The sequence below is a fragment of the Perna viridis genome, chromosome 12, assembly GCF_037379345.1.
Source record: "Perna viridis isolate PV_CMFRI_1.1 ecotype Kerala chromosome 12, ASM3737934v1, whole genome shotgun sequence".
NCBI classification, from domain to species: domain Eukaryota; kingdom Metazoa; phylum Mollusca; class Bivalvia; order Mytilida; family Mytilidae; genus Perna; species Perna viridis.
In genome coordinates this window covers 28,348,124-28,374,462 of record NC_142456.1, presented here as the reverse complement: position 1 = coordinate 28,374,462, position 26,339 = coordinate 28,348,124, and the positions used below count along the sequence as shown (strand labels likewise).

The window sequence follows — 26,339 nt, the reverse complement described above, 5'->3', positions numbered from 1 at the left end:
TATAGCCCGACAACCCCAGCATGTAACACGCCAGGGGTACCCCATTCAACCAGCTGGGGCACACATCCCAGTTGCTCTGTGGGCAAAGTGCCCTAGCCCCTGGCTAGGGTTCTGAGCACTATTTAGTCGCCTTTTACGACAAGCTTAGCGCTGCTGCAGGCCTATTCTTTTAACACCTGGACCTGCACAGGGCACATTTCAATGAAATTGTAACTCGATGGTCCAGCATGATACAGAAAATCTTTCTGTTTTTCTTGATCATGATGGTGCAGATGGTCAAATTACACCATCAAATGATTGTTGTTTTTTTCATGTTTCACCTACTGCCTGATTCTTACAGGGGCACATACTTAAAGTGAATAACTGATGTTATTTCCTTCAAAGCTAATTTCATGAATTTCAATGTGTAATTACACTTTTCTCTTTACATGCTGCAAATAAACATGCTTTATATTCAGACAAGATATACTTTTTCCGACGCAGTTGGTTTAGTTTCGCTTTTTTACCCTTTGACTTTAAAGACGCCCTTCCATGGAAACACAAGTCACCTGATTGCAATTCTATTCCCGATTAGCCAAGTACTGGTAACTTATTGGCGTCCGAAAAAAAAACTTTCGAAAATTGCAACTTGCGTGCCATGTGTTTGTTTCCTGAATGAAATGTAGAAAATTGTAACTAAAGAGACAAAATTTCACTGCGTCGGCTATCTTTTTTAAAAAGATAGTACTTATTTAAAGCTGTAACTTACTGACAAATTATTTTTTTTTTTTTTGTAGTTTTCTATTTTGCAATAGTATATATACATGTATACTGAAATCACACAGACAAATACTTGAATTGACCTCACTAGTTGAACACTACAACCGAAGATTTTTTTTAAATCTCCATTATTGCATCATCCACATACAATAAAGTTAAAGAAAGCAGAATTAAATTTTATTGTATCACTTATTTTAGCCAAGAACGAGTCTTGGCTCAGGCTAGTGTTGTTGCATGTCTTATTCCTCTCACTTTGACGGGTTCACTGTATTTTACAGTATATAAATTGACTGCTTTCGAGACGTTTCGGTCAGCAACCAGTACGGCCTTGGTCGTTTCGGCCATACTAAATATATTCAATATACCAGGTAACCATGGTCATGACGATGTCAGGTAATTAACTAGACTTGATACCTTCACCAAAGAGACTTGTACGGTGTCATCCCAGTTGTCCCACATTTTATAATTACAGGTAATTTTTGATGATGCTTTTTCCATATTAATATTTTTCTCCTTGGGTGATAATTGAAACAACAATATTTTTTTATAATATTTATTAATTGCTTAATTAAGTTGACATTTCTACTTTCTATATATACCTCTTTTGAGATTTGTTCACATTGATTTCAACAAGCTGATGTGGCATGTTGCTCATAAGCAAGCCCACTTAGAAAGAAATTGATCAGCCAATTAATGTGGTCAGTTATTAAAAGTTATTATATGACTGCTGGTTTAATTAGTTAAGATAATTAACTTCACTTATTATTATTATTATTATTATTATTTTTTAATTCCAATCAAAAATATGTATCTACATGTATATGACTAGATGGTGATAGTGGAGTACTAGAAAAAGACTATAACTTTGTCAAAACACTAATGAATTATTTGTTGTTATAAGAATGTTGGACAACTGGGAATATAGTTTTTTCAAATGTGGGACAAATGGGAATAAACCACTTGTACCGTGAATAATTGTCATTTTTCCGTTGAGCTATTAACAAAATACCAATCACATTTTAGCAAGATAGCAGTTTGCTTAGGCTCAATATTTGAGTATTTTTCATGTATGTACGTTCATCAAAGGATGTCTGTTTATGGCAGTTGGTTGTGGATATCAAATTTTACTTTATTTTTCTAGCATTTAGACATAAACATAAATAGTAACAAAGTAGAGAATTAAACATCATAAGCACATGAGTATAAAAATATATATGAATACAAAGCATTCAGTTCAGTTCAGCACTAGACATAATAAATGTTAAGTATGTAGCAAAACTAAATGTCTTTAGTCGGAGTCGGAGTCAGAGTAGTCGGACTCTGGAAGGTCTCTATCTCCAGGAACAGCTTGAGCATACAGATAACCGACCTGCTTCAAGAAGTCTGAAGTCTTCAGTGTGTTGTTGTCCTAAAGTTGTACAAGTCGACCTTGCATCTTCTTGTATTGCTCCCTTCGGTATCGTGTCACCTGCTGCTCACCAACAAGACGGTGGCGTACATTCCATACACTGCTAGAAAACCAGGTCCTGCTTAAGTACGTGAGTAGTTGTTTCAGTTGCTGTGATGCGTTGACTGCTGACTGGATAAGCTGCATGAATGCTAGTCTTATATGTTGTGGTGGCAAGAAAGGTAGTGCAAGAATCTTACGGATGAAGATGTGAGTTGTCTGCTTCTGGTTGTAGGCGGTCTTCAAACAAAGAGTTTTAAAAACTGACCAATTACTACTTCAAAGCAGGTAATTTGTGTTAATTAATGGCAATTTAAAACAGTTTATATTAATTTAACAAATAAATTAATTGCAGTTTATCTGCCGAGTAAGGTTATGTGTATCGCCTTCCGATATTAATTGAATTTGATTAATAACAAATAAAACCTAATTTATTTTAATATTTTCATTTCTTTAAATGAAAATGTAGTTATAAATATCAGTTGAGACATATCATATCTTTGATAAAACAAGTTGTTATCAAATTAAATAAAGAAGAAAAACTATGGCCGAAATGACTTATACCAAATTGAATCATCATTAATCCAATATTACAGGGAAAAACCCAGAGAATTTGAACTGTACCTAAAACTTCACTTTACAAGCAGCTCCAAGACGCAGAGAACCTACAGATACAGACATATGACGTGAAAACGTCTAGTCAGTTAAATGACTAGTAAAGGCTCTTCTAAGAGCCAGTCAAATTATTCAAAAAGATTCTTAGAATTGATGAAACTAGTGTGTAGCTACTGTTCAAATAATGCCTTTAAGCAACTTTTCATAGAATCACCTCTGAATGTCGGGCATATAAGTTATTTACAATAAATCAAGACACCTATTCCAGATAAATTTATGCACTTTCTAACTTGGACTCACAAAAAATGCGAAAGATTTTTGAACGAGTTTCATTGCACTGGTTTACTCGTTCACATCTCATATAAAAAGTTTTTCTCAAACTTCATGTATAGAATTCCTAAGTTTTTATGTCTTTTTTTTATCAATATTGATATCAGTCAAATCTGTTTACTCGTTCATATCTCATATAAAAAGTTTTTCTCAAACTTCTTGTATAGAATTCCTAAGTTTTCATGTCTTTTTTTTTTTTTTTGATCAATATTGATATCAGTAAAATCTGTCAAAACAATGTCAATTTGGATTTTAAAAATTGGAAATTTCTACAATTTAATTGATGAAAATAAAAGTATATGTTTATAATTATCGCTTAGATGAAAGACATGAGACTTGTTTCCGAAGGTGAATATGTCATACAAATGCTAGCGTTTTATTTCACCAGTAAGGAGAACATAGAATGCGACTTGCCTTGCCCCTTCGTTTTTAAAGAACTACTCTAATATGAATTCCATTTTGCTCGCTGCAGTGAGCATTGTGAATTACCTCCCCTTGATGTTGTTTGAAATGTTAAAAGCACTTGAACAGTGCAACGGGAAAAAAATAATATATTGATCAATGCATCAATCAACAGACAACAGTGGCCTTAAGAAAACAATTAATGATTAATTGTGTTACTTACAAGTGATCAGCTGCGATCAAGTCTTGGCTTGGGCTAGTGTTGTTACATGTCATACACGTAGTGCATTTCTCTTGCTGATCTTAAAGTGACATCATGACACTTTGACGAGTATCATATAGTATAAATAATGACTTATAACGAAATTGAATCATTATTAATTCAGATTTTACACAAAAACAGAGAATTTGAACTGTATATTGAAATCGCCATGGAATCTTCACTTTACAAGCAGCTCCAAGACGCAGAGAACAAAACACAGAAAGCATGTCAGCAACTGTTGTTACTCAGCGAAAAGCTAGATAACCTGAAAGCCAAATACGAAAAGGCTGTGACGGAGAATCTTAGAAGCTACAGATATCCTCTCCGAATGAGAGTTGTTGTTCTGGAAGGTGTCGTTAACATGTACTACCAGTATACGTCCGAGAAACACAAAGAGGCTGAAATGTTGAGATGTAAATTGTTCGGTCAAGACCCGGAATACAACCTGTTCGAGGAAGATTAAGACACCCAACCTACAGATACAGACATATGACGTGGAAACGTCTAGTCAGTCAAATGACTAGTAAAGGCTCTTCTAAGAGCCAGTCAAATTATTCAAAAAGATTCTTAGAATTGATGAAACTAGTGTGTAGCTACTGTTCAAATAATGCCTTTAAGCAACTTTTCATAGAATCACCTCTGAATGTCGGGCATATAAGTTATTTACAATAAATCAAGACACCTATTCCAGATAAATTTATGCACTTTCTAACTTGGACTCACAAAAAATGCGAAAGATTTTTGAACGAGTTTCATTGCACTGGTTTACTCGTTCACATCTCATATAAAAAGTTTTTCTCAAACTTCATGTATAGAATTCCTAAGTTTTTATGTCTTTTTTTGATCAATATTGATATCAGTAAAATCTGTTTACTCGTTCATATCTCATATAAAAAGTTTTTCTCAAACTTCATGTATAGAATTCCTAAGTTTTCATGTCTTTTTTTTTTTTTTTTGATCAATATTGATATCAGTAAAATCTGTCAAAACAATGTCAATTTGGATTTTAAAAATTGGAAATTTCTACAATTTAATTGATGAAAATAAAAGTATATGTTTATAATTATCGCTTAGATGAAAGACATGAGACTTGTTTCCGAAGGTGAATATGTCATACAAATGCTAGCGTTTTATTTCACCAGTAAGGAGAACATAGAATGCGACTTGCCTTGCCCCTTCGTTTTTGAAGAACTACTCTAATATGAATTCCACTTTGCTCGCTGCAGTGAGCATTGTGAATTACCTCCCCTTGATGTTGTTTGAAATGTTAAAAGCACTTGAACAGTGCAACGGGAAAAAAATAATATATTGATCAATGCATCAATCAACAGACAACAGTGGCCTTAAGAAAACAATTAATGATTAATTGTGTTACTTACAAGTGATCAGCTGCGATCAAGTCTTGGCTTGGGCTAGTGTTGTTACATGTCATACACGTAGTGCATTTCTCTTGCTGATCTTAAAGTGACATCATGACACTTTGACGAGTATCATATAGTATAAATAATGACTTATAACGAAATTGAATCATTATTAATTCAGATTTTACGCAAAAACAGAGAATTTGAACTGTATATTGAAATCGCCATGGAATCTTTACTTTACAAGCAGCTCCAAGACGCAGAGAACAAAACACAGAAAGCATGTCAGCAACTGTTGTTACTCAGCGAAAAGCTAGATAACCTGAAAGCCAAATACGAAAAGGCTGTGACGGAGAATCTTAGAAGCTACAGATATCCTCTCCGAATGAGAGTTGTTGTTCTGGAAGGTGTCGTTAACATGTACTACCAGTATACGTCCGAGAAACACAAAGAGGCTGAAATGTTGAGATGTAAATTGTTCGGTCAAGACCCGGAATACAACCTGTTCGAGGAAGATTAAGACACCCAACCTACAGATACAGACATATGACGTGAAAACGTCTAGTCAGTCAAATGACTAGTAAAGGCTCTTCTAAGAGCCAGTCAAATTATTCAAAAAGATTCTTAGAATTGATGAAACTAGTGTGTAGCTACTGTTCAAATAATGCCTTTAAGCAACTTTTCATAGAATCACCTCTGAATGTCGGGCATATAAGTTATTTACAATAAATCAAGACACCTATTCCAGATAAATTTATGCTCTTTCTAACTTGGACTCACAAAAAATGCGAAAGATTTTTGAACGAGTTTCATTGCACTGGTTTACTCGTTCACATCTCATATAAAAAGTTTTTCTCAAACTTCATGTATAGAATTCCTAAGTTTTTATGTCTTTTTTTTTTTGATCAATATTGATATCAGTAAAATCTGTTTACTCGTTCACATCTCATATAAAAAATTTTTTCTCAAACATCATGTATGGAATTCCTAAGTTTTCATGTCTTTTTTTTTGTTTTTTTTTTATCAATATTGATATCAGTAAAATCTGTCAAAACAATATCAATTTGGATTTTAAAAATTGGAAATTTCTACAATTTAATTGATGAAAATAAAAGTATATGTTTATAATTATCGCTTAGATGAAAGACATGAGACTTGTTTCCGAAGGTGAATATGTCATACAAATGCTAGCGTTTTATTTCACCAGTAAGGAGAACATAGAATGCGACTTGCCTTGCCCCTTCGTTTTTAAAGAACTACTCTAATATGAATTCCATTTTGCTCGCTGCAGTGAGCATTGTGAATTACCTCCCCTTGATGTTGTTTGAAATGTTAAAGGTCTCAGTATCGTATTAATTTTCCCATAGACTTCTATAGTGAAGTGCATATTTTTAGGATTTTTTAAAAAATATGTAAATTGATTCAATAAAACTTTCACTTATGTAGCATTTCTAAGGACATGTGAAAAAATAATTTCCCGCAAAGAAAATAGGGTGAGTCCACGAAGATCGGACAGAAAAGTAGTCTCGAACTATAAATAGCCATTTTCCCTACTTTCACTTTCGTTTTGCACTCACCAAACCAACCTTTTCAGTGGAACATTTTTATGATATTATGTTAGATTTTCTTTTAAAAAAGTTCTTCATCTTACAGTGTGATGTTTGCTCTATTTTATAAGTCATTGTTCATATCTTTTGACAAAATATTAGTTTGTAGAGAGGCAAAAAGAAAATGCACTATATTTTTATAGCATCCATGTTTTGACGTACACCCACTCAGAGATATGCAATACGATACTGGTACCTATTAGTAATAAACATTTCAATATAATCCTAAAAGTTGTTGTTTTTCTGCTAGAGCATTCATTTTCATACTGAAAATTCAGAATATCATTGCCCTGCTACAAACATGAGTTTTCTATTACAATTCTTATATAGGTACCCTCTTCCAGGCATAAGACTAATATCTCAATGTTAGCCAGAAAATATTACTTTTGATAAAAAGCTGCTGCATTAATCAAACTAAGCAACTTTGTGGTTTATTCTGACATGGTAGATACATGAGCTGTACTATGAGTTCCAAATCATTATTTAATCCCCACTTGTGAGTTCCATATATGGAAATATTGATATCCGAACCTCCTTTTTTGTCTTTAACTCAAGGGAGCCTCTTGTTTAAAGTAAAGTATAATGACCGGTACAACCAACTGTTTTAAACTATAGATATGGTCATTTCAATTATAATGAATCCAGAAAAAATTATACCAATATCATAGTTTTAAAAAAATATAGCTTTTCATATGCAGAAAATACAGATTTTAAGCCATTTTTGTACCCCAGGCAGATACAAATGGACCTAAATATGACAGGAAAAGGACATTTTCTTTAAAACAGATAGCTATGATGCAAGAAATATAGTTTACTAGTATGAATATTATAATAACAATTGTCTGCTTTAGATACTTTTTGAAAAAATTCAGTTTTTATATGAAAAAATACAATTATTTTTCTTGCCGCATTAGAATCTGTCCATTTGAACCACTAAAAAAAGTCCACTAAAAAATTGGCTGATGACTTTTGTGACATTTCTGTGTTTAAATCAACCACACAGTTATATGGCAACTCATTTTAGCTATTTATTTGAAAGAAAAACAAAAAATTAAAAAAATATTCATTTTTTCATATATAAGAGGCAATGTATGGAAAATGACTATTTTCAAGTCTTAACCACATACTTAAAATGTGTTGTAACTTGAAAACTATCCTTTATGCAGGAGTATTACTTGCTTTAGGTTACCTGAATATAGATATGCTCATCATAAATAGTCAAGATAATAATTTTATTGAACTGATATCCTACAAATTCATGAAAACAAAATGCATTTCCAAATTTGGTAAAGATTAACCATAAATGCAAAAAACCAGAGCTACCATAAAAAATCAGGTTCAAAAGTTGGCTAATTCACCTTAAAAGTGTTACCTGCATTGGGGTACTACTTTTTCAGCTGGTAAAGACCACTTGCTGAATATCCAACTTTACTTGAAAAACTGGCTTACTAGGTCTCAGTATCGTATTAATTTTCCCATAGACTTCTATAGTGAAGTGCATATTTTTAGGATTTTTTAAAAAATATGTAAATTGATTCAATAAAACTTTCACTTATGTAGCATTTCTAAGGACATGTGAAAAAATAATTTCCCGCAAAGAAAATAGGGTGAGTCCACGAAGATCGGACAGAAAAGTAGTCTCGAACTATAAATAGCCATTTTCCCTACTTTCACTTTCGTTTTGCACTCACCAAACCAACCTTTTCAGTGGAACATTTTTATGATATTATGTTAGATTTTCTTTTAAAAAAGTTCTTCATCTTACAGTGTGATGTTTGCTCTATTTTATAAGTCATTGTTCATATCTTTTGACAAAATATTAGTTTGTAGAGAGGCAAAAAGAAAATGCACTATATTTTTATAGCATCCATGTTTTGACGTACACCCACTCAGAGATATGCAATACGATACTGGTACCTATTAGTAATAAACATTTCAATATAATCCTAAAAGTTGTTGTTTTTCTGCTAGAGCATTCATTTTCATACTGAAAATTCAGAATATCATTGCCCTGCTACAAACATGAGTTTTCTATTACAATTCTTATATAGGTACCCTCTTCCAGGCATAAGACTAATATCTCAATGTTAGCCAGAAAATATTACTTTTGATAAAAAGCTGCTGCATTAATCAAACTAAGCAACTTTGTGGTTTATTCTGACATGGTAGATACATGAGCTGTACTATGAGTTCCAAATCATTATTTAATCCCCACTTGTGAGTTCCATATATGGAAATATTGATATCCGAACCTCCTTTTTTGTCTTTAACTCAAGGGAGCCTCTTGTTTAAAGTAAAGTATAATGACCGGTACAACCAACTGTTTTAAACTATAGATATGGTCATTTCAATTATAATGAATCCAGAAAAAATTATACCAATATCATAGTTTTAAAAAAATATAGCTTTTCATATGCAGAAAATACAGATTTTAAGCCATTTTTGTACCCCAGGCAGATACAAATGGACCTAAATATGACAGGAAAAGGACATTTTCTTTAAAACAGATAGCTATGATGCAAGAAATATAGTTTACTAGTATGAATATTATAATAACAATTGTCTGCTTTAGATACTTTTTGAAAAAATTCAGTTTTTATATGAAAAAATACAATTATTTTTCTTGCCGCATTAGAATCTGTCCATTTGAACCACTAAAAAAAGTCCACTAAAAAATTGGCTGATGACTTTTGTGACATTTCTGTGTTTAAATCAACCACACAGTTATATGGCAACTCATTTTAGCTATTTATTTGAAAGAAAAACAAAAAATTAAAAAAATATTCATTTTTTCATATATAAGAGGCAATGTATGGAAAATGACTATTTTCAAGTCTTAACCACATACTTAAAATGTGTTGTAACTTGAAAACTATCCTTTATGCAGGAGTATTACTTGCTTTAGGTTACCTGAATATAGATATGCTCATCATAAATAGTCAAGATAATAATTTTATTGAACTGATATCCTACAAATTCATGAAAACAAAATGCATTTCCAAATTTGGTAAAGATTAACCATAAATGCAAAAAACCAGAGCTACCATAAAAAATCAGGTTCAAAAGTTGGCTAATTCACCTTAAAAGTGTTACCTGCATTGGGGTACTACTTTTTCAGCTGGTAAAGACCACTTGCTGAATATCCAACTTTACTTGAAAAACTGGCTTACTAGGTCTCAGTATCGTATTAATTTTCCCATAGACTTCTATAGTGAAGTGCATATTTTTAGGATTTTTTAAAAAATATGTAAATTGATTCAATAAAACTTTCACTTATGTAGCATTTCTAAGGACATGTGAAAAAATAATTTCCCGCAAAGAAAATAGGGTGAGTCCACGAAGATCGGACAGAAAAGTAGTCTCGAACTATAAATAGCCATTTTCCCTACTTTCACTTTCGTTTTGCACTCACCAAACCAACCTTTTCAGTGGAACATTTTTATGATATTATGTTAGATTTTCTTTTAAAAAAGTTCTTCATCTTACAGTGTGATGTTTGCTCTATTTTATAAGTCATTGTTCATATCTTTTGACAAAATATTAGTTTGTAGAGAGGCAAAAAGAAAATGCACTATATTTTTATAGCATCCATGTTTTGACGTACACCCACTCAGAGATATGCAATACGATACTGGTACCTAAAAGCACTTGAACAGTGCAACGGGAAAAAAATAATATATTGATCAATGCATCAATCAACAGACAACAGTGGCCTTAAGAAAACAATTAATGATTAATTGTGTTACTTACAAGTGATCAGCTGCGATCAAGTCTTGGCTTGGGCTAGTGTTGTTACATGTCATACACGTAGTGCATTTCTCTTGCTGATCTTAAAGTGACATCATGACACTTTGACGAGTATCATATAGTATAAATAATGACTTATAACGAAATTGAATCATTATTAATTCAGATTTTACACAAAAACAGAGAATTTGAACTGTATATTGAAATCGCCATGGAATCTTCACTTTACAAGCAGCTCCAAGACGCAGAGAACAAAACACAGAAAGCATGTCAGCAACTGTTGTTACTCAGCGAAAAGCTAGATAACCTGAAAGCCAAATACGAAAAGGCTGTGACGGAGAATCTTAGAAGCTACAGATATCCTCTCCGAATGAGAGTTGTTGTTCTGGAAGGTGTCGTTAACATGTACTACCAGTATACGTCCGAGAAACACAAAGAGGCTGAAATGTTGAGATGTAAATTGTTCGGTCAAGACCCGGAATACAACCTGTTCGAGGAAGATTAAGACACCCAACCTACAGATACAGACATATGACGTGAAAACGTCTAGTCAGTCAAATGACTAGTAAAGGCTCTTCTAAGAGCCAGTCAAATTATTCAAAAAGATTCTTAGAATTGATGAAACTAGTGTGTAGCTACTGTTCAAATAATGCCTTTAAGCAACTTTTCATAGAATCACCTCTGAATGTCGGGCATATAAGTTATTTACAATAAATCAAGACACCTATTCCAGATAAATTTATGCACTTTCTAACTTGGACTCACAAAAAATGCGAAAGATTTTTGAACGAGTTTCATTGCACTGGTTTACTCGTTCACATCTCATATAAAAAGTTTTTCTCAAACTTCATGTATAGAATTCCTAAGTTTTTATGTCTTTTTTTTTTTATCAATATTGATATCAGTAAAATCTGTTTACTCGTTCACATCTCATATAAAAAGTTTTTCTCAAACTTCATGTATAGAATTCCTAAGTTTTTATGTCTTTTTTTTTTTTTTTTTTTGATCAATATTGATATCAGTAAAATCTGTCAAAACAATGTCAATTTGGATTTTAAAAATTGGAAATTTCTACAATTTAATTGATGAAAATAAAAGTATATGTTTATAATTATCGCTTAGATGAAAGACATGAGACTTGTTTCCGAAGGTGAATATGTCATACAAATGCTAGCGTTTTATTTCACCAGTAAGGAGAACATAGAATGCGACTTGCCTTGCCCCTTCGTTTTTAAAGAACTACTCTAATATGAATTCCATTTTGCTCGCTGCAGTGAGCATTGTGAATTACCTCCCCTTGATGTTGTTTGAAATGTTAAAAGCACTTGAACAGTGCAACGGGAAAAAATAATATATTGATCAATGCATCAATCAACAGACAACAGTGGCCTTAAGAAAACAATTAATGATTAATTGTGTTACTTACAAGTGATCAGCTGCGATCAAGTCTTGGCTTGGGCTAGTGTTGTTACATGTCATACACGTAGTGCATTTCTCTTGCTGATCTTAAAGTGACATCATGACACTTTGACGAGTATCATATAGTATAAATAATGACTTATAACGAAATTGAATCATTATTAATTCAGATTTTACGCAAAAACAGAGAATTTGAACTGTATATTGAAATCGCCATGGAATCTTCACTTTACAAGCAGCTCCAAGACGCAGAGAACAAAACACAGAAAGCATGTCAGCAACTGTTGTTACTCAGCGAAAAGCTAGATAACCTGAAAGCCAAATACGAAAAGGCTGTGACGGAGAATCTTAGAAGCTACAGATATCCTCTCCGAATGAGAGTTGTTGTTCTGGAAGGTGTCGTTAACATGTACTACCAGTATACGTCCGAGAAACACAAAGAGGCTGAAATGTTGAGATGTAAATTGTTCGGTCAAGACCCGGAATACAACCTGTTCGAGGAAGATTAAGACACCCAACCTACAGATACAGACATATGACGTGAAAACGTCTAGTCAGTCAAATGACTAGTAAAGGCTCTTCTAAGAGCCAGTCAAATTATTCAAAAAGATTCTTAGAATTGATGAAACTAGTGTGTAGCTACTGTTCAAATAATGCCTTTAAGCAACTTTTCATAGAATCACCTCTGAATGTCGGGCATATAAGTTATTTACAATAAATCAAGACACCTATTCCAGATAAATTTATGCACTTTCTAACTTGGACTCACAAAAAATGCGAAAGATTTTTGAACGAGTTTCATTGCACTGGTTTACTCGTTCACATCTCATATAAAAAGTTTTTCTCAAACTTCATGTATAGAATTCCTAAGTTTTTATGTCTTTTTTTTTTTTTCAATATTGATATCAGTAAAATCTGTTTACTCGTTCACATCTCATATAAAAAGTTTTTCTCAAACTTCATGTATAGAATTCCTAAGTTTTTATGTCTTTTTTTTTTTTTTTTTGATCAATATTGATATCAGTAAAATCTGTCAAAACAATGTCAATTTGGATTTTAAAAATTGGAAATTTCTACAATTTAATTGATGAAAATAAAAGTATATGTTTATAATTATCGCTTAGATGAAAGACATGAGACTTGTTTCCGAAGGTGAATATGTCATACAAATGCTAGCGTTTTATTTCACCAGTAAGGAGAACATAGAATGCGACTTGCCTTGCCCCTTCGTTTTTAAAGAACTACTCTAATATGAATTCCATTTTGCTCGCTGCAGTGAGCATTGTGAATTACCTCCCCTTGATGTTGTTTGAAATGTTAAAAGCACTTGAACAGTGCAACGGGAAAAAAATAATATATTGATCAATGCATCAATCAACAGACAACAGTGGCCTTAAGAAAACAATTAATGATTAATTGTGTTACTTACAAGTGATCAGCTGCGATCAAGTCTTGGCTTGGGCTAGTGTTGTTACATGTCATACACGTAGTGCATTTCTCTTGCTGATCTTAAAGTGACATCATGACACTTTGACGAGTATCATATAGCATAAATAATGACTTATAACGAAATTGAATCATTATTAATTCAGATTTTACACAAAAACAGAGAATTTGAACTGTATATTGAAATCGCCATGGAATCTTCACTTTACAAGCAGCTCCAAGACGCAGAGAACAAAACACAGAAAGCATGTCAGCAACTGTTGTTACTCAGCGAAAAGCTAGATAACCTGAAAGCCAAATACGAAAAGGCTGTGACGGAGAATCTTAGAAGCTACAGATATCCTCTCCGAATGAGAGTTGTTGTTCTGGAAGGTGTCGTTAACATGTACTACCAGTATACGTCCGAGAAACACAAAGAGGCTGAAATGTTGAGATGTAAATTGTTCGGTCAAGACCCGGAATACAACCTGTTCGAGGAAGATTAAGACACCCAACCTACAGATACAGACATATGACGTGAAAACGTCTAGTCAGTCAAATGACTAGTAAAGGCTCTTCTAAGAGCCAGTCAAATTATTCAAAAAGATTCTTAGAATTGATGAAACTAGTGTGTAGCTACTGTTCAAATAATGCCTTTAAGCAACTTTTCATAGAATCACCTCTGAATGTCGGACATATAAGTTATTTACAATAAATCAAGACACCTATTCCAGATAAATTTATGCACTTTCTAACTTGGACTCACAAAAAATGCGAAAGATTTTTGAACGAGTTTCATTGCACTGGTTTACTCGTTCACATCTCATATAAAAAGTTTTTCTCAAACTTCATGTATAGAATTCCTAAGTTTTTATGTCTTTTTTTTTTATCAATATTGATATCAGTAAAATCTGTTTACTCGTTCATATCTCATATAAAAAGTTTTTCTCAAACTTCATGTATAGAATTCCTAAGTTTTCATGTCTTTTTTTTTTTTTTGATCAATATCGATATCAGTAAAATCTGTCAAAACAATGTCAATTTGGATTTTAAAAATTGGAAATTTCTACAATTTAATTGATGAAAATAAAAGTATATGTTTATAATTATCGCTTAGATGAAAGACATGAGACTTGTTTCCGAAGGTGAATATGTCATACAAATGCTAGCGTTTTATTTCACCAGTAAGGAGAACATAGAATGCGACTTGCCTTGCCCCTTCGTTTTTAAAGAACTACTCTAATATGAATTCCATTTTGCTCGCTGTAGTGAGCATTGTGAATTACCTCCCCTTGATGTTGTTTGAAATGTTAAAAGCACTTGAACAGTGCAACGGGAAAAAAATAATATATTGATCAATGCATCAATCAACAGACAACAGTGGCCTTAAGAAAACAATTAATGATTAATTGTGTTACTTACAAGTGATCAGCTGCGATCAAGTCTTGGCTTGGGCTAGTGTTGTTACATGTCATACACGTAGTGCATTTCTCTTGCTGATCTTAAAGTGACATCATGACACTTTGACGAGTATCATATAGTATAAATAATGACTTATAACGAAATTGAATCATTATTAATTCAGATTTTACACAAAAACAGAGAATTTGAACTGTATATTGAAATCGCCATGGAATCTTCACTTTACAAGCAGCTCCAAGACGCAGAGAACAAAACACAGAAAGCATGTCAGCAACTGTTGTTACTCAGCGAAAAGCTAGATAACCTGAAAGCCAAATACGAAAAGGCTGTGACGGAGAATCTTAGAAGCTACAGATATCCTCTCCGAATGAGAGTTGTTGTTCTGGAAGGTGTCGTTAACATGTACTACCAGTATACGTCCGAGAAACACAAAGAGGCTGAAATGTTGAGATGTAAATTGTTCGGTCAAGACCCGGAATACAACCTGTTCGAGGAAGATTAAGACACCCAACCTACAGATACAGACATATGACGTGGAAACGTCTAGTCAGTCAAATGACTAGTAAAGGCTCTTCTAAGAGCCAGTCAAATTATTCAAAAAGATTCCTAGAATTGATGAAACTAGTGTGTAGCTACTGTTCAAATAATGCCTTTAAGCAACTTTTCATAGAATCACCTCTGAATGTCGGGCATATAAGTTATTTACAATAAATCAAGACACCTATTCCAGATAAATTTATGCACTTTCTAACTTGGACTCACAAAAAATGCGGAAGATTTTTGAACGAGTATCATTGCACTGGTTTACTCGTTCACATCTCATATAAAAAGTTTTTCTGAAGAATTCTTAAGTTTTTATGTCTTTTTTTTTTTTTGATCAATATTGATATCAGTAAAATCTGTCAAAATAATGTCAATTTGGATTTAAAAAAATGGGAATTTCTGCAATTTAATTCATGAAAATAAAAGTATGTGTTTATAATTATCGCTTAGATGAAAGACATGAGACTTGTTTCCGAAGGTGAATATGTCATACAATTGCTAGCGTTTTATTTCACCAGTAAGGAGAACGTAGAATGAGACTTGCCTTGCCCCTTCGTTTTTAAAGAACTACTCTACTCTAATATGAATTCCTTTTTGCTTTTGGTCTTTTTTTTTCGCTCTTTATGATCCTGTACAGGAATTTATTGCAAAAATGTTTCCATTCAACCTGTAAATGTCAATTTGTATGGGAAGCCAAAAGTGGACAAAAATCAATATTTTGTAATATTAGAAAATTAATTAATATTTAATATTACAAAATCATTTTTTCTTTCTGAATGTTGGGCAAATAAGTTCTTTACAGTAAATCAAGACACTTATTCACTTATTTATGCACTTGGCAACTTGGACTCGCAAAAAAAATGCTGAAGATTTTTGAATGAGTTTCATTGCACTGGATTACTGGTTTACTCATTTAACTGTGTAAATGTAAATCTGTTTTGAAGCTGTTCTAAGTGATGTTTATGTTGAAAATCTACACTTTCAAATGGAACTTAAACACATTGCTTATTGAACAATTGTTTTTGTTCTGTCTGGTTTTGAATTTTCAAATATCAATTTAACTCGCTCTCCACTTGGTACAGTGAGCAATTGTGAATTTTCTCCCCTTGATGTGATTTGAAATATTAAATGCATTTCAACAGAGCAACTGAAAATAATAGTAGTGTATTTATCATTACCAGTTGAAAGCTGAGGCATTTGGCTACATAATGATACCTATATATATTTAATTTCTTTTTAATATATGATGTCTCAGAAAAATTAAGACAAACAATTGAGGAAAACAATTTTTTTTTTTTTTTTTTTTATGCAGTAGGGTACAAATATAAGCTTAATATGGAAAAGAGTTAAAGAAAATTCTTTGGGGACAAATTCATTTGGTAATGGGAGGTATTAAAGTACCTGAAAATCATCATAACGTTGATGAATCGAGGGTTCACGTTGGACCCTCCCAGTCCATGGTCCATGGACTATTATAATGAAACTGAATCATTATCAATTCAGATTTTGAATAGAAACAGAAAAATTGTACTGATTATTTTGAAATTGCTATGGAATTTAGCATTATTTTGTTTATCAAAAATCTATGATTTAAGTAGTCTGAAAAATTTAGGATTATCAAACCACTGACACCAGAATCTCCCTATCAGTAAGTTTTTCATAAAATTTGCCCATTGTAGACTTATTCAGGGGAAAAGTATCAAGCCTTGAAGAATTTGTATGAATTGACAAAATTTATAAATTCAGGTATAAAATTTAATACATATTATAAACAATGCAAATTCAAATACAAACATAAAAATGAACAAATAACAGAATTCAGAATAAACAATATGAAATTTGTATGAAAAAGTATCTCCATATTTTCATAGGTAACAAAGGTGACACCTGGTAGCAGCAACCTACTTCAAGGCTGATAACTCAGTCAAACTCCTCCAAGAAATCTGGTTTCAGGAATCTAACATCATGATACTACACACTATCAAGCCTGTCACATATAAGTCAATGGAAACACTTGTAAGGAATGGAGTGAGGTATATTATCTTGTATCCCTGATCATCTCTAGAATTAAAACAATATTTTTTTAAATTTTGACAGTGTTAAAATTAGTGATCACTTTGTTGACATGTTAAAATAAAAAGTTTCTCTGAGGGCAGTATGATAAGACTACTGCATGTTGAACTCAGTTCACTTGGAGCAAGTGTGGTCATAATACTAGTTTTTGACACACTTTTTTCTAGGAATGAAATAACTCAAAAACAAAAAAAAAAAGATTTTTTTTTTCAAAAAATTACAAGGAGCTACCCACTACACATATATATACTTTACCAAAGTTTCAATTTAATTTGTACAATCATGAGGAAATAAAATGTCTAAGCAATTATCCCAAATACAAAAAATTATTTCCCTATTAATAGTTGCAAATGTTCTATATTCGGAGTACAGAAATATAAATAATATATATGAAAAATGTTAATATTTATGATTGAACTAATTTTTTTTTCTGTAATTTGGAAACATAGTGTTATTGTATTATTGTTACTGTATGCAGTGTCCAAATTTTATATGGACAGGTACTTCATTATTTTGATTGTGTTTGACTCATATTTTTCTTGTTATCCTCAATAAGATCAGAAATTTCAGGTTGTGTACATATTCTATTACTCTAATTTTCTTATTTTTCAAAAAAAAAAGAAAGCAATTATTTTTTTTATTGAAAAAGGATTTTCTTAATTAAAAGAGAAGGTGGTAGTTTTGAAAAAATTCAACAACATCACTGTTGTGAATAGGTTAAATGCAAAAGGGAATTCATTTCCATACTTGCTATGGTTCTTTTGAACCAGATGCTCCCTGAGTGTCTGCACTTCTAGCTTCAGGAAAATCAACAGTTCCCTCAATACCAAGAGCTTTCAATATTTCATTTGGATTAACATGATCTGATGGCTCTTGTTGTTTAAAACTTAATAGCACTTTTCCTCCTGTTAAATAAAGTAGTCAAGATATCATCATTATTATTTACATGTATGCTACAAATAAGAATAATAAAGTATTTGTTCATGAAAAAATTTGGGCACCATTACACACTATGTTTCAAAGACACCTTTTTTATGCTAATGCACTTGTTGAGCACATATATTACATGTAGTATTTTTTTAAAGATTAGGTACATGCATGCATAGGTTGAATGAAAAAGTGTATGAAAGTGTACAGTCCATAAATGTGAATAGATTTATATATATTAATATATTTTCCTTTCATAATAAATTTAAAACCAATATTGTCAGACAATTTATCTATAACCCTGTACACCCTTGTCAGGTGGTGATGTAAGATAGAAAAGGAAAAGCCTCACAATATATAAAATAAATAAAAGACAAAAAAACAAATTATCATCAGAGAGTTTAACCAACTGAATAGAATATAGAATCATATATAGATTGGTATAGAATCATAACATCTGGTCTCAGTATTAGTCCACGTAAGAAAAGTTCATTAGAAATTAAACCTTACTGAGCGGGCTCACATACCCCACGCATCCCCATGTTGGATACTCAAATAAATTTGTTCTTAAGAGAAATACATGTAGGACCTGTGAAAAAAGAATTGTGTTTTTTTCCAGGCTTTAGACCTTTATCTTCTAAATAAATTCTGGTACTCAGAATGGTAGTTTCAAACTCCAGACTGTGATTTTTTTTTAGTTTTTATTAATCCAAAAGTAAATATCGTGGCAGAACAAAACGTACACTTGATAATAATAATAATTTACCTGACATACTTAACTATAGGTATGGGACAATTAAGGCAAAAATTCTTCAGGTTAAAAAATCTTTTCAACAATTGATTTAACAGTCAGTTTACCTATACATGTACAAATACAATACTGGTTAACATTGAGGTTATGGCATTTCAACTGTACAGTGTTTTAATTTTATTCCTCTAACTTAATGCAAATGTTTAAAGATACTCTTTCACCAGAGGTTCTTAAGGGTATTGAATTCATTTATATTGCTTACAAAAATCAGCAGTAACACAACATTCAAAACACCTAAAACACTAAGGTCATACAGATAGTCCTTGAATTGCACATGATGGTAGAATTTCTGTGTGTTAGATTTGGCTTCCTATTTCATGTTTACATTTTATTTATGGACCCTGATCTTCTATGTACTTGGATATAATGCTGAGAGATTATTCCTTGAAACTCATGTACAGCATCCTGAAATCTACAAAATTTCTATTTGAATGATATTTTGAAGTTGAAAGTTTTTTAAACTCTTGATACATGGAGGCTATGAAAAGTCAATTCTTTGGTACTCAGTCCTTTTTTCAAAGAAATATAAGGGAGGTAGGCATTTTGTTTGTACTCCTATAGGAACCCCCCAAAAAGTGGTGAAGTAGCTTTTTACATTGTACACTTTCCCAAATGATGAGGTAGACACATTTTTGTCATTTTTATTTTCTTGATATTTCTTGAGGGAGGGTCCAAAACCAAAGAATGAACCTTTATCATGAGAACTATGTATTGCTAACCTTTTCCTACAACCATAGTTCCACCATTCTGGAATCCATCTCCTTTGAAATCTCCATCAATCTTATCTTCTTTAGCCTAAAAAATCAAATTAAATAACAGACCTCAAGTCATATGTTGCGGCTGAAAAGTTAGGGCACAGAAGCACTATCTTAGGAAAACATGACACTTCATCACTCTTAACAAAAATCATTCAGGAAAACTTTACATATTTTGGGTAAACCAATGATTATGTTTTTGTAAAAATATGATCATTTTTAAGTTTAAAGCTTAGGAATAAAAAAGAGTTATGACTGAATTACTTTTTTCTGGTGAAAATGTAGGCAAAGGCATGCTTTTGGGTATCAAAAGCAGTTTCTACAGTTATAGATCTAGTGAGAATAGCACTCTACCCCTTTTATTGAAAAATATTGTTATTTTTGTGCAAAATTCAATTATGGGCAAATAAGAGTATAAAATACATAAGGCAACACCAAATATTCATGGAAAATGAAGGATTTAATCAACCTTGTACACAATGAAAGCTAAAAAATAACTGTACTATTGAATTGTACAAGAAACTTGATGAAATCATGACACCTCAAACAGCTAAAAACTCTCTCTGTAGATATAGTAGATTTTCAAGTTTTGTAGTCCATGCCGGATCCAGAACATTTAAATATCAGTAAAGAAACTTAAAATACATCAGTTATAAATGTAAAACTACCTTTGACATTGCATTTCTTGATGCCTTTGAGAAAACTGCAGGGAAGACACTAAATATATTCATTCTGAAATAAGGAATCAAAAGTTAAACCAATTATATGAACTCAAGTCCAAATATGAGGAATATGCAGTCCTTAGTAGTACATTTTTGTTCCTCACTAAGTAGGAAGGTAATGGAAAGATTTTATGATGCATTTGAAAATCTTCATACTATGCACTCAAATAAATATCTTAAATCTGATCCAATATTGTCACATGATATTGGCCCTTTTGTTTGGTGAAACAATTATTCTAAGATCATTTGGTAAGGTAAACACTTTTTGGGGAAATCGCACCGAATTTCACCCTTGGGTCCCACATGTTTCAAATCATTGATTCTAATTGTGAATTGTCATAATTACTGTAACCTTCCGTTCAATGTTGAAGAAGAAAAAAAAATGTGTCAAGTATATTAATTGTAAAAATTACTAGAAATATTGTGAGTAAGCCAACAAAGTAAATACACCCCTCAATTCAAATGGAATTATCCTTAAAGTTGGATTGCCTTCCTTTGAAGGCCTACACCCCACAAACATAAAATTCCACAATGCACATATTATGTTCAACCTTCCTGTGAATTTAAATAACTTGAGCAGTTTAGGGAGGAGTTGCATTTGCTAGGTGTCAATATGTCAAGGTCTCACTTCTAATGTTTCCATTATTTTACATGTTAAAAAAGTAATTTTCAAAGTTCCACTGTGAATTCCCAGGACAAATGACATCTTAAAGTTGCATACCATTGTGAAGCTTGAAAGTTAAGGCTTTCAAAATCATTATACTACTGGTACGATGATTGTAGAAATTCTTCACAAAATTTACATGAAGAAATAATATTGAAAATCCACATCTTTACCTTTTCTGCTAACTGACAGTATGGAGGCAAATTACTCACACATGTAAACAACATTCATACACTTTTGTAGTAAATTACAATGTGATTTTAAAGTACACATTTTCAGCTTTATTTTGATTACTTTTGATCAGCATACACACAAATAATGCACTTACAATGCATAGATCTAGGTTCAGTGTGTTTTTGGTACTACAAAGGAGGGGGGGGTGGGGGGGGGGGTGGTGGTGGCCATTTGACCCAGAAGTGGTTAGTGAGACCCTATCCTTAAGTTAGATAACCTCCCTTTGGAGTCTTCCAACAATAACCATATTCCTTCATACATACCGTATGATGGGTTATTTTGGAGAGTGTAAAACTTTGCAATTTAGAAGCAAGATAAATGAAAAAAATTTGGCTATTTAAATTTTGGTGGATAATAAGGGGTGCACAAAGGACTTAGGTCCAGAATATATATTTTGTGAAATTTATTTTGGCGTTTTTAGGCAGACTGCCAAAATTAGCACCCCAAGAAAATTATCCTGTATATGGTATGATGTCTAACATTCATATAAAGTTTCATCAGAATCCATTAAGTCGTTTAGGAGTGCTCACAAGAAATGTGGACAGACAGACGGAGTTACATACAGAAAGTTGATTCCTAGAAAAAAAAAACTTTGTTTCTATGGGAATAATAGAGGATGAAGTCCTCAATATGGGAAATCAATGTGAATTTTACCTTTACCCTTAGAAGCACTAAGAGCCTGATTTCAGTCTGACAGGAAGTTAACTTGTAATACCAAATGGTAATACAAAGCAAGGATCTTTTTTAGTTTTTGTCTTACAATAAATAATTATAGCTGGTGATCTTAAGTTTTCTAAAGTTATGAAGAGAAATTAATCCTAGTTGATGTAAAACTATAAAAGACATTAGGTCTATTATTTACATAAATATGAATATATTCAACTTTGCCTTCTTACAGGTTACACTCATATTAATTATTTAAAACATTCTACACATATATAATTCCCCGGTATTGTTTTATGAGTTATTTTGTAAATATCATCAAACAGTGCTATCCTTCCTGGGATGCAAGTGATATACTTATCACAATGACATGCAACAAATGTATGATTTAGTCTAGGACCATAACACAAACCTTCTAAAACCCAAGTCTTTGTAGCACTGTTTCTTTGTATCTATATACAAATCTGAAATAAAATACAATGCAGTATATACTGATTAATAATTTAATTGAAGCAATAATCTATGTTCATTTGATTGTACACATGTACATGTGAATACATGTACCTCTTAAAAGCACTTTGACAAAAAAAATATATTACAACAGTAACTGCAACTGTTAAATTTTTAATCTGCTTTTAAGACTGTTTTAATATTTTGGAAGTTTAGTACAAAATTAAACAAGATCATGCACACTATGCCATGCTAAGAATACCCCACATAATCAATCCTGTAATACCTGAAAGAAGAAACATGGTACAAATTATTGTGCAAAAGCAACACACCAAATATCTAAGCATTTCATCAAAAAGAAGCAGAGAAATCTGTTATGAAAATTTCCATTATGCATCACTTAAAGATTAACTAAGTTGTATAGTAAACAGATTCAGTGAGACTTGTCTAAATCTAATCCTTTTTTGAACTTTAAAATCTGTTTGGTTTACCGAGGTTCAAAATACAGGGGCTTAAAACAGTGTTTGGTTCCGACAGGTTTTGGATTGTTAAGGATTCTGTTTAGACAGGTCTCACTGTAGTAGATGAGCTAGGAAGTTGGAAACAGAAGTCATCATGCAACAGCAAAACACATTGTACTAAATATCTAAGCATTCCCTCCAATAGAAGTTGAGAAATCTCTACCAGAAAAGTGTTACAGATGGACAAGGCGATTGCATTTTAGCCCTCACTCTAATGAGAAGGAGTACAAAAAGTTTTTGGACATGTGTTTGGTAGTAATATGACTGAAAGATAAGTACTAGTTACCAACAGACTACATTAACACTTGTAGTTGTTTCAGCTTTCCCATTATCCACTTTAAGTCCATTTGATGGGGATTTATACATGTACCAGTATGTACTGCGGTACATGTATTACTTATTGTTAATATAGATAATTTTAAACAGGTCATAGGTGATACTTCTAAAATTTCCTATGAAACATATCCTACCTAAATAGGAAAGTGTCAAATCATACATTATAGTACATTCAAAAACTTGTGCTTTTTTTCTAAAATATATCTAAATTAATAAAAACATTCCAGCAATGAGTGAGCATGTTAAGACATACTAAACTGATCGAATTATGATAAAAAAAAAAACAAAGAGAGAACTATGTGTACATGTATCTAGCCTTCATCACATGGAACAAGATTGCATTAATCACCATGCTTTCATTTGCTCCTTAAAATCAACAATAACATTTAAACATGGGTATTTTTTTCATTGATATGTAATCTTTCTTATTTTTAATATTTTCTATAGGATTTTTTTATAAAAAAAGACCAATCATGTTTTAGACTTCATTACTGTCTTGATTTCAAATATAATCCTAATCTCCAATATACATGTAAATTGATTTGTTGCTCCTATGACCTACACAATGTATTTTACATCATACTGTACCTCCAGTAAAGTAACCACCCTTCTGAAAATCTTCTAACCCTGTTTCCTCCAAGCCAACGCCTACCAATTGAACATTGCTGGCATCAAGCTGAGGTTTCAGGGCACTGAGCTGTTTTGCCCCAAGGCGACAGAAAGGTCATCCAAATCTTCGCAAGAATGTAATGACTACTGACTTATCCTGATAAAATGACTCTATGGCAACACTCTGTAAGGAGATAAAAACCATGTACATGTGCAGTAAATTAATAATGAAAGCTAATCAGTACATGTATCCACATTAATCTACATGTACAGATTAGTGTTTTCTAGATTATGGTTCATGTACATGTACATATTTGTTATTGTACAAATGTATATTTCAAAATAAAAGTTATACCGGAATTTTCTAAACATTTTAAAGACTAGAGACTCTTAAGAGCCTGAATCACTCACCTGTCTTGATAAGCAACAGTCTATTTTTGAAAAAGTGGCCAGGTTTTTACTTGGATAAAAATTCCTAATGTTCATACCTAAGGAACAATCATATCAATTTTCATTAAATTCTGTTCAGCAGCTTCTGAGGAGAAATTTTTTGAAAGGATTAATAACATTAAAATAACAAAAAAAATGTTGAAAAAAGGGCAACAACTCCAACATAGCTTATCAGATTAACATGAAAATTTGACCACAGAGAGATCTCATCATGCTGAAAATTTCACACCAGTAAGAAAACATTTTGGAGATATACATGTATATGGAAAACTTCTGTCTGACACCTTAATAAACATTCCTACCAAGTTTGGTTCTAATTGGTCAAGTATACATGTATATTTGTAAGGGTCATAAGAGAAAGATTTTTGAAAGAAATAACATAAAAAATAAGGATAGATCATTCATAATGGGCAATAACTCCAACATGGCTTATCAGATTTACACCAAAATTTGACAACAAATAAATCTCGTCATGTAAACACACTGCTCTCAATAGGAAAGTTCTTCGTGATGTCATCAATTACCTTGTGATTTGGTTTTGGTTGGCAAAAAATCCACCGAGTTGCATAGGGTATCAACTTTAAATCATCATAACTTTTTCATATTTAAAGATAACTGAAAAATTCCTTTGGTTCCAAACATTGCAAATAATTATTTTTTATCCATGGAATTTTTAAATAAATATTCAGTAATTAGACTATATGTACATAACATTTTAATTAAAATTTTATACAAAATTAGAGGTTGACATATAAATATCACTACAAATTTATTTTTCAAGTAAAAGAGTAATAAATTCACATGCATAATATGAATTATTTTATCTAAATGAAACATTTTACAGAACCAAATTTGGATATTAAATAGGAAAGTTATAAAGTTTTGAAAATTGGGATTCTAATCATGAAATTGTCAATTGTTCATTTAGTTGTTTATTTGCCAACCAATTTGGCACTTAATGGTGTGCAAATTAGTGAATATGACGTCACTAATTGGATTGGCGAACTCTCCTATTTAAAAAGATTTTGGAAGAATAGGCAAAAGATATCTCGAAACACTTATTTCAAGACATTAAATAATATCAAATTTAACGAAAGTATTTTTAAAAATTTTTAATTCACCGTATTCTTATTGTAATAGTTTAGTTATTTTTTTTAAATAATATTATAAATAATTTAAAAATAACTTTATAATAAAGCCCTCATAATTAGGCCGTCCGTACGGGACTCGTAAGAATAGTCAAGGACGTTAAAACCCCCTTAGTTACCTCCGAACACATCAACTTCTCTCTCTCTCCCTCTTTAAAAAGCCTATTTCTGAATCAGAACCCACATTTGAGATTTGCATGCTACATGTACTTGTTTGTATGTATACATGTAAATCACTCACCTCTCCTGTTTTCACACACTTCACCAAATTTTTGGCAATCTTTGACAGTTCCATAGCTGGAACTTTAAATGTGTTGAAAATATAACTAACAGTGCTGGCTGTGTATCTCGACGATTCGTATACAATTTTAGCACCACACCACAAGAAGACGATGCTCCACTGTTTCGCTGCTTCCATACACTACAAATTTATCACGTGTAATCATAACGTGTGGGCGGGGTTTGTTGACCATTGTTACGGTAAAGACCAAAAAACACCCTGAATTTGTGTCCGGCTTATATAACTCACGTGACATACATAGTATTGTCAAAGTGATCCATGTAATTCGCGGGGAACTTGATGTGAATCGACATTTTTAAAACAAGAGCCTTTCTCTTCATTATACCAACAAGAGGC

At 32.1% G+C, this 26,339-nt stretch overlaps 1 protein-coding gene and 1 pseudogene across 1 annotated transcript; both read right to left on the bottom strand.

Annotated features, from left to right (window-relative positions):
- Positions 1 to 2,047: 2,047 nt before the first annotated feature.
- Positions 2,048 to 2,887, bottom strand: LOC148601915 (uncharacterized; annotated as a pseudogene).
- A 14,193-nt stretch (positions 2,888 to 17,080) lies between these two features.
- LOC148601914 (prostamide/prostaglandin F synthase-like) lies at positions 17,081 to 26,127 on the bottom strand. Its single transcript, XM_088555893.1, has 7 exons — positions 25,944 to 26,127; positions 24,084 to 24,288; positions 22,601 to 22,652; positions 20,574 to 20,637; positions 19,870 to 19,945; positions 18,160 to 18,317; positions 17,081 to 17,400 (listed from the first exon to the last, which is right to left on the bottom strand). Exons 4-6 carry the CDS (start codon positions 20,634 to 20,636, stop codon positions 18,163 to 18,165), a joined length of 294 nt encoding a protein of 97 aa, XP_088412019.1. The 5' UTR covers position 20,637; positions 22,601 to 22,652; positions 24,084 to 24,288; positions 25,944 to 26,127; the 3' UTR covers positions 17,081 to 17,400; positions 18,160 to 18,162.
- Between the last annotated feature and the right edge of the window lie 212 nt (positions 26,128 to 26,339).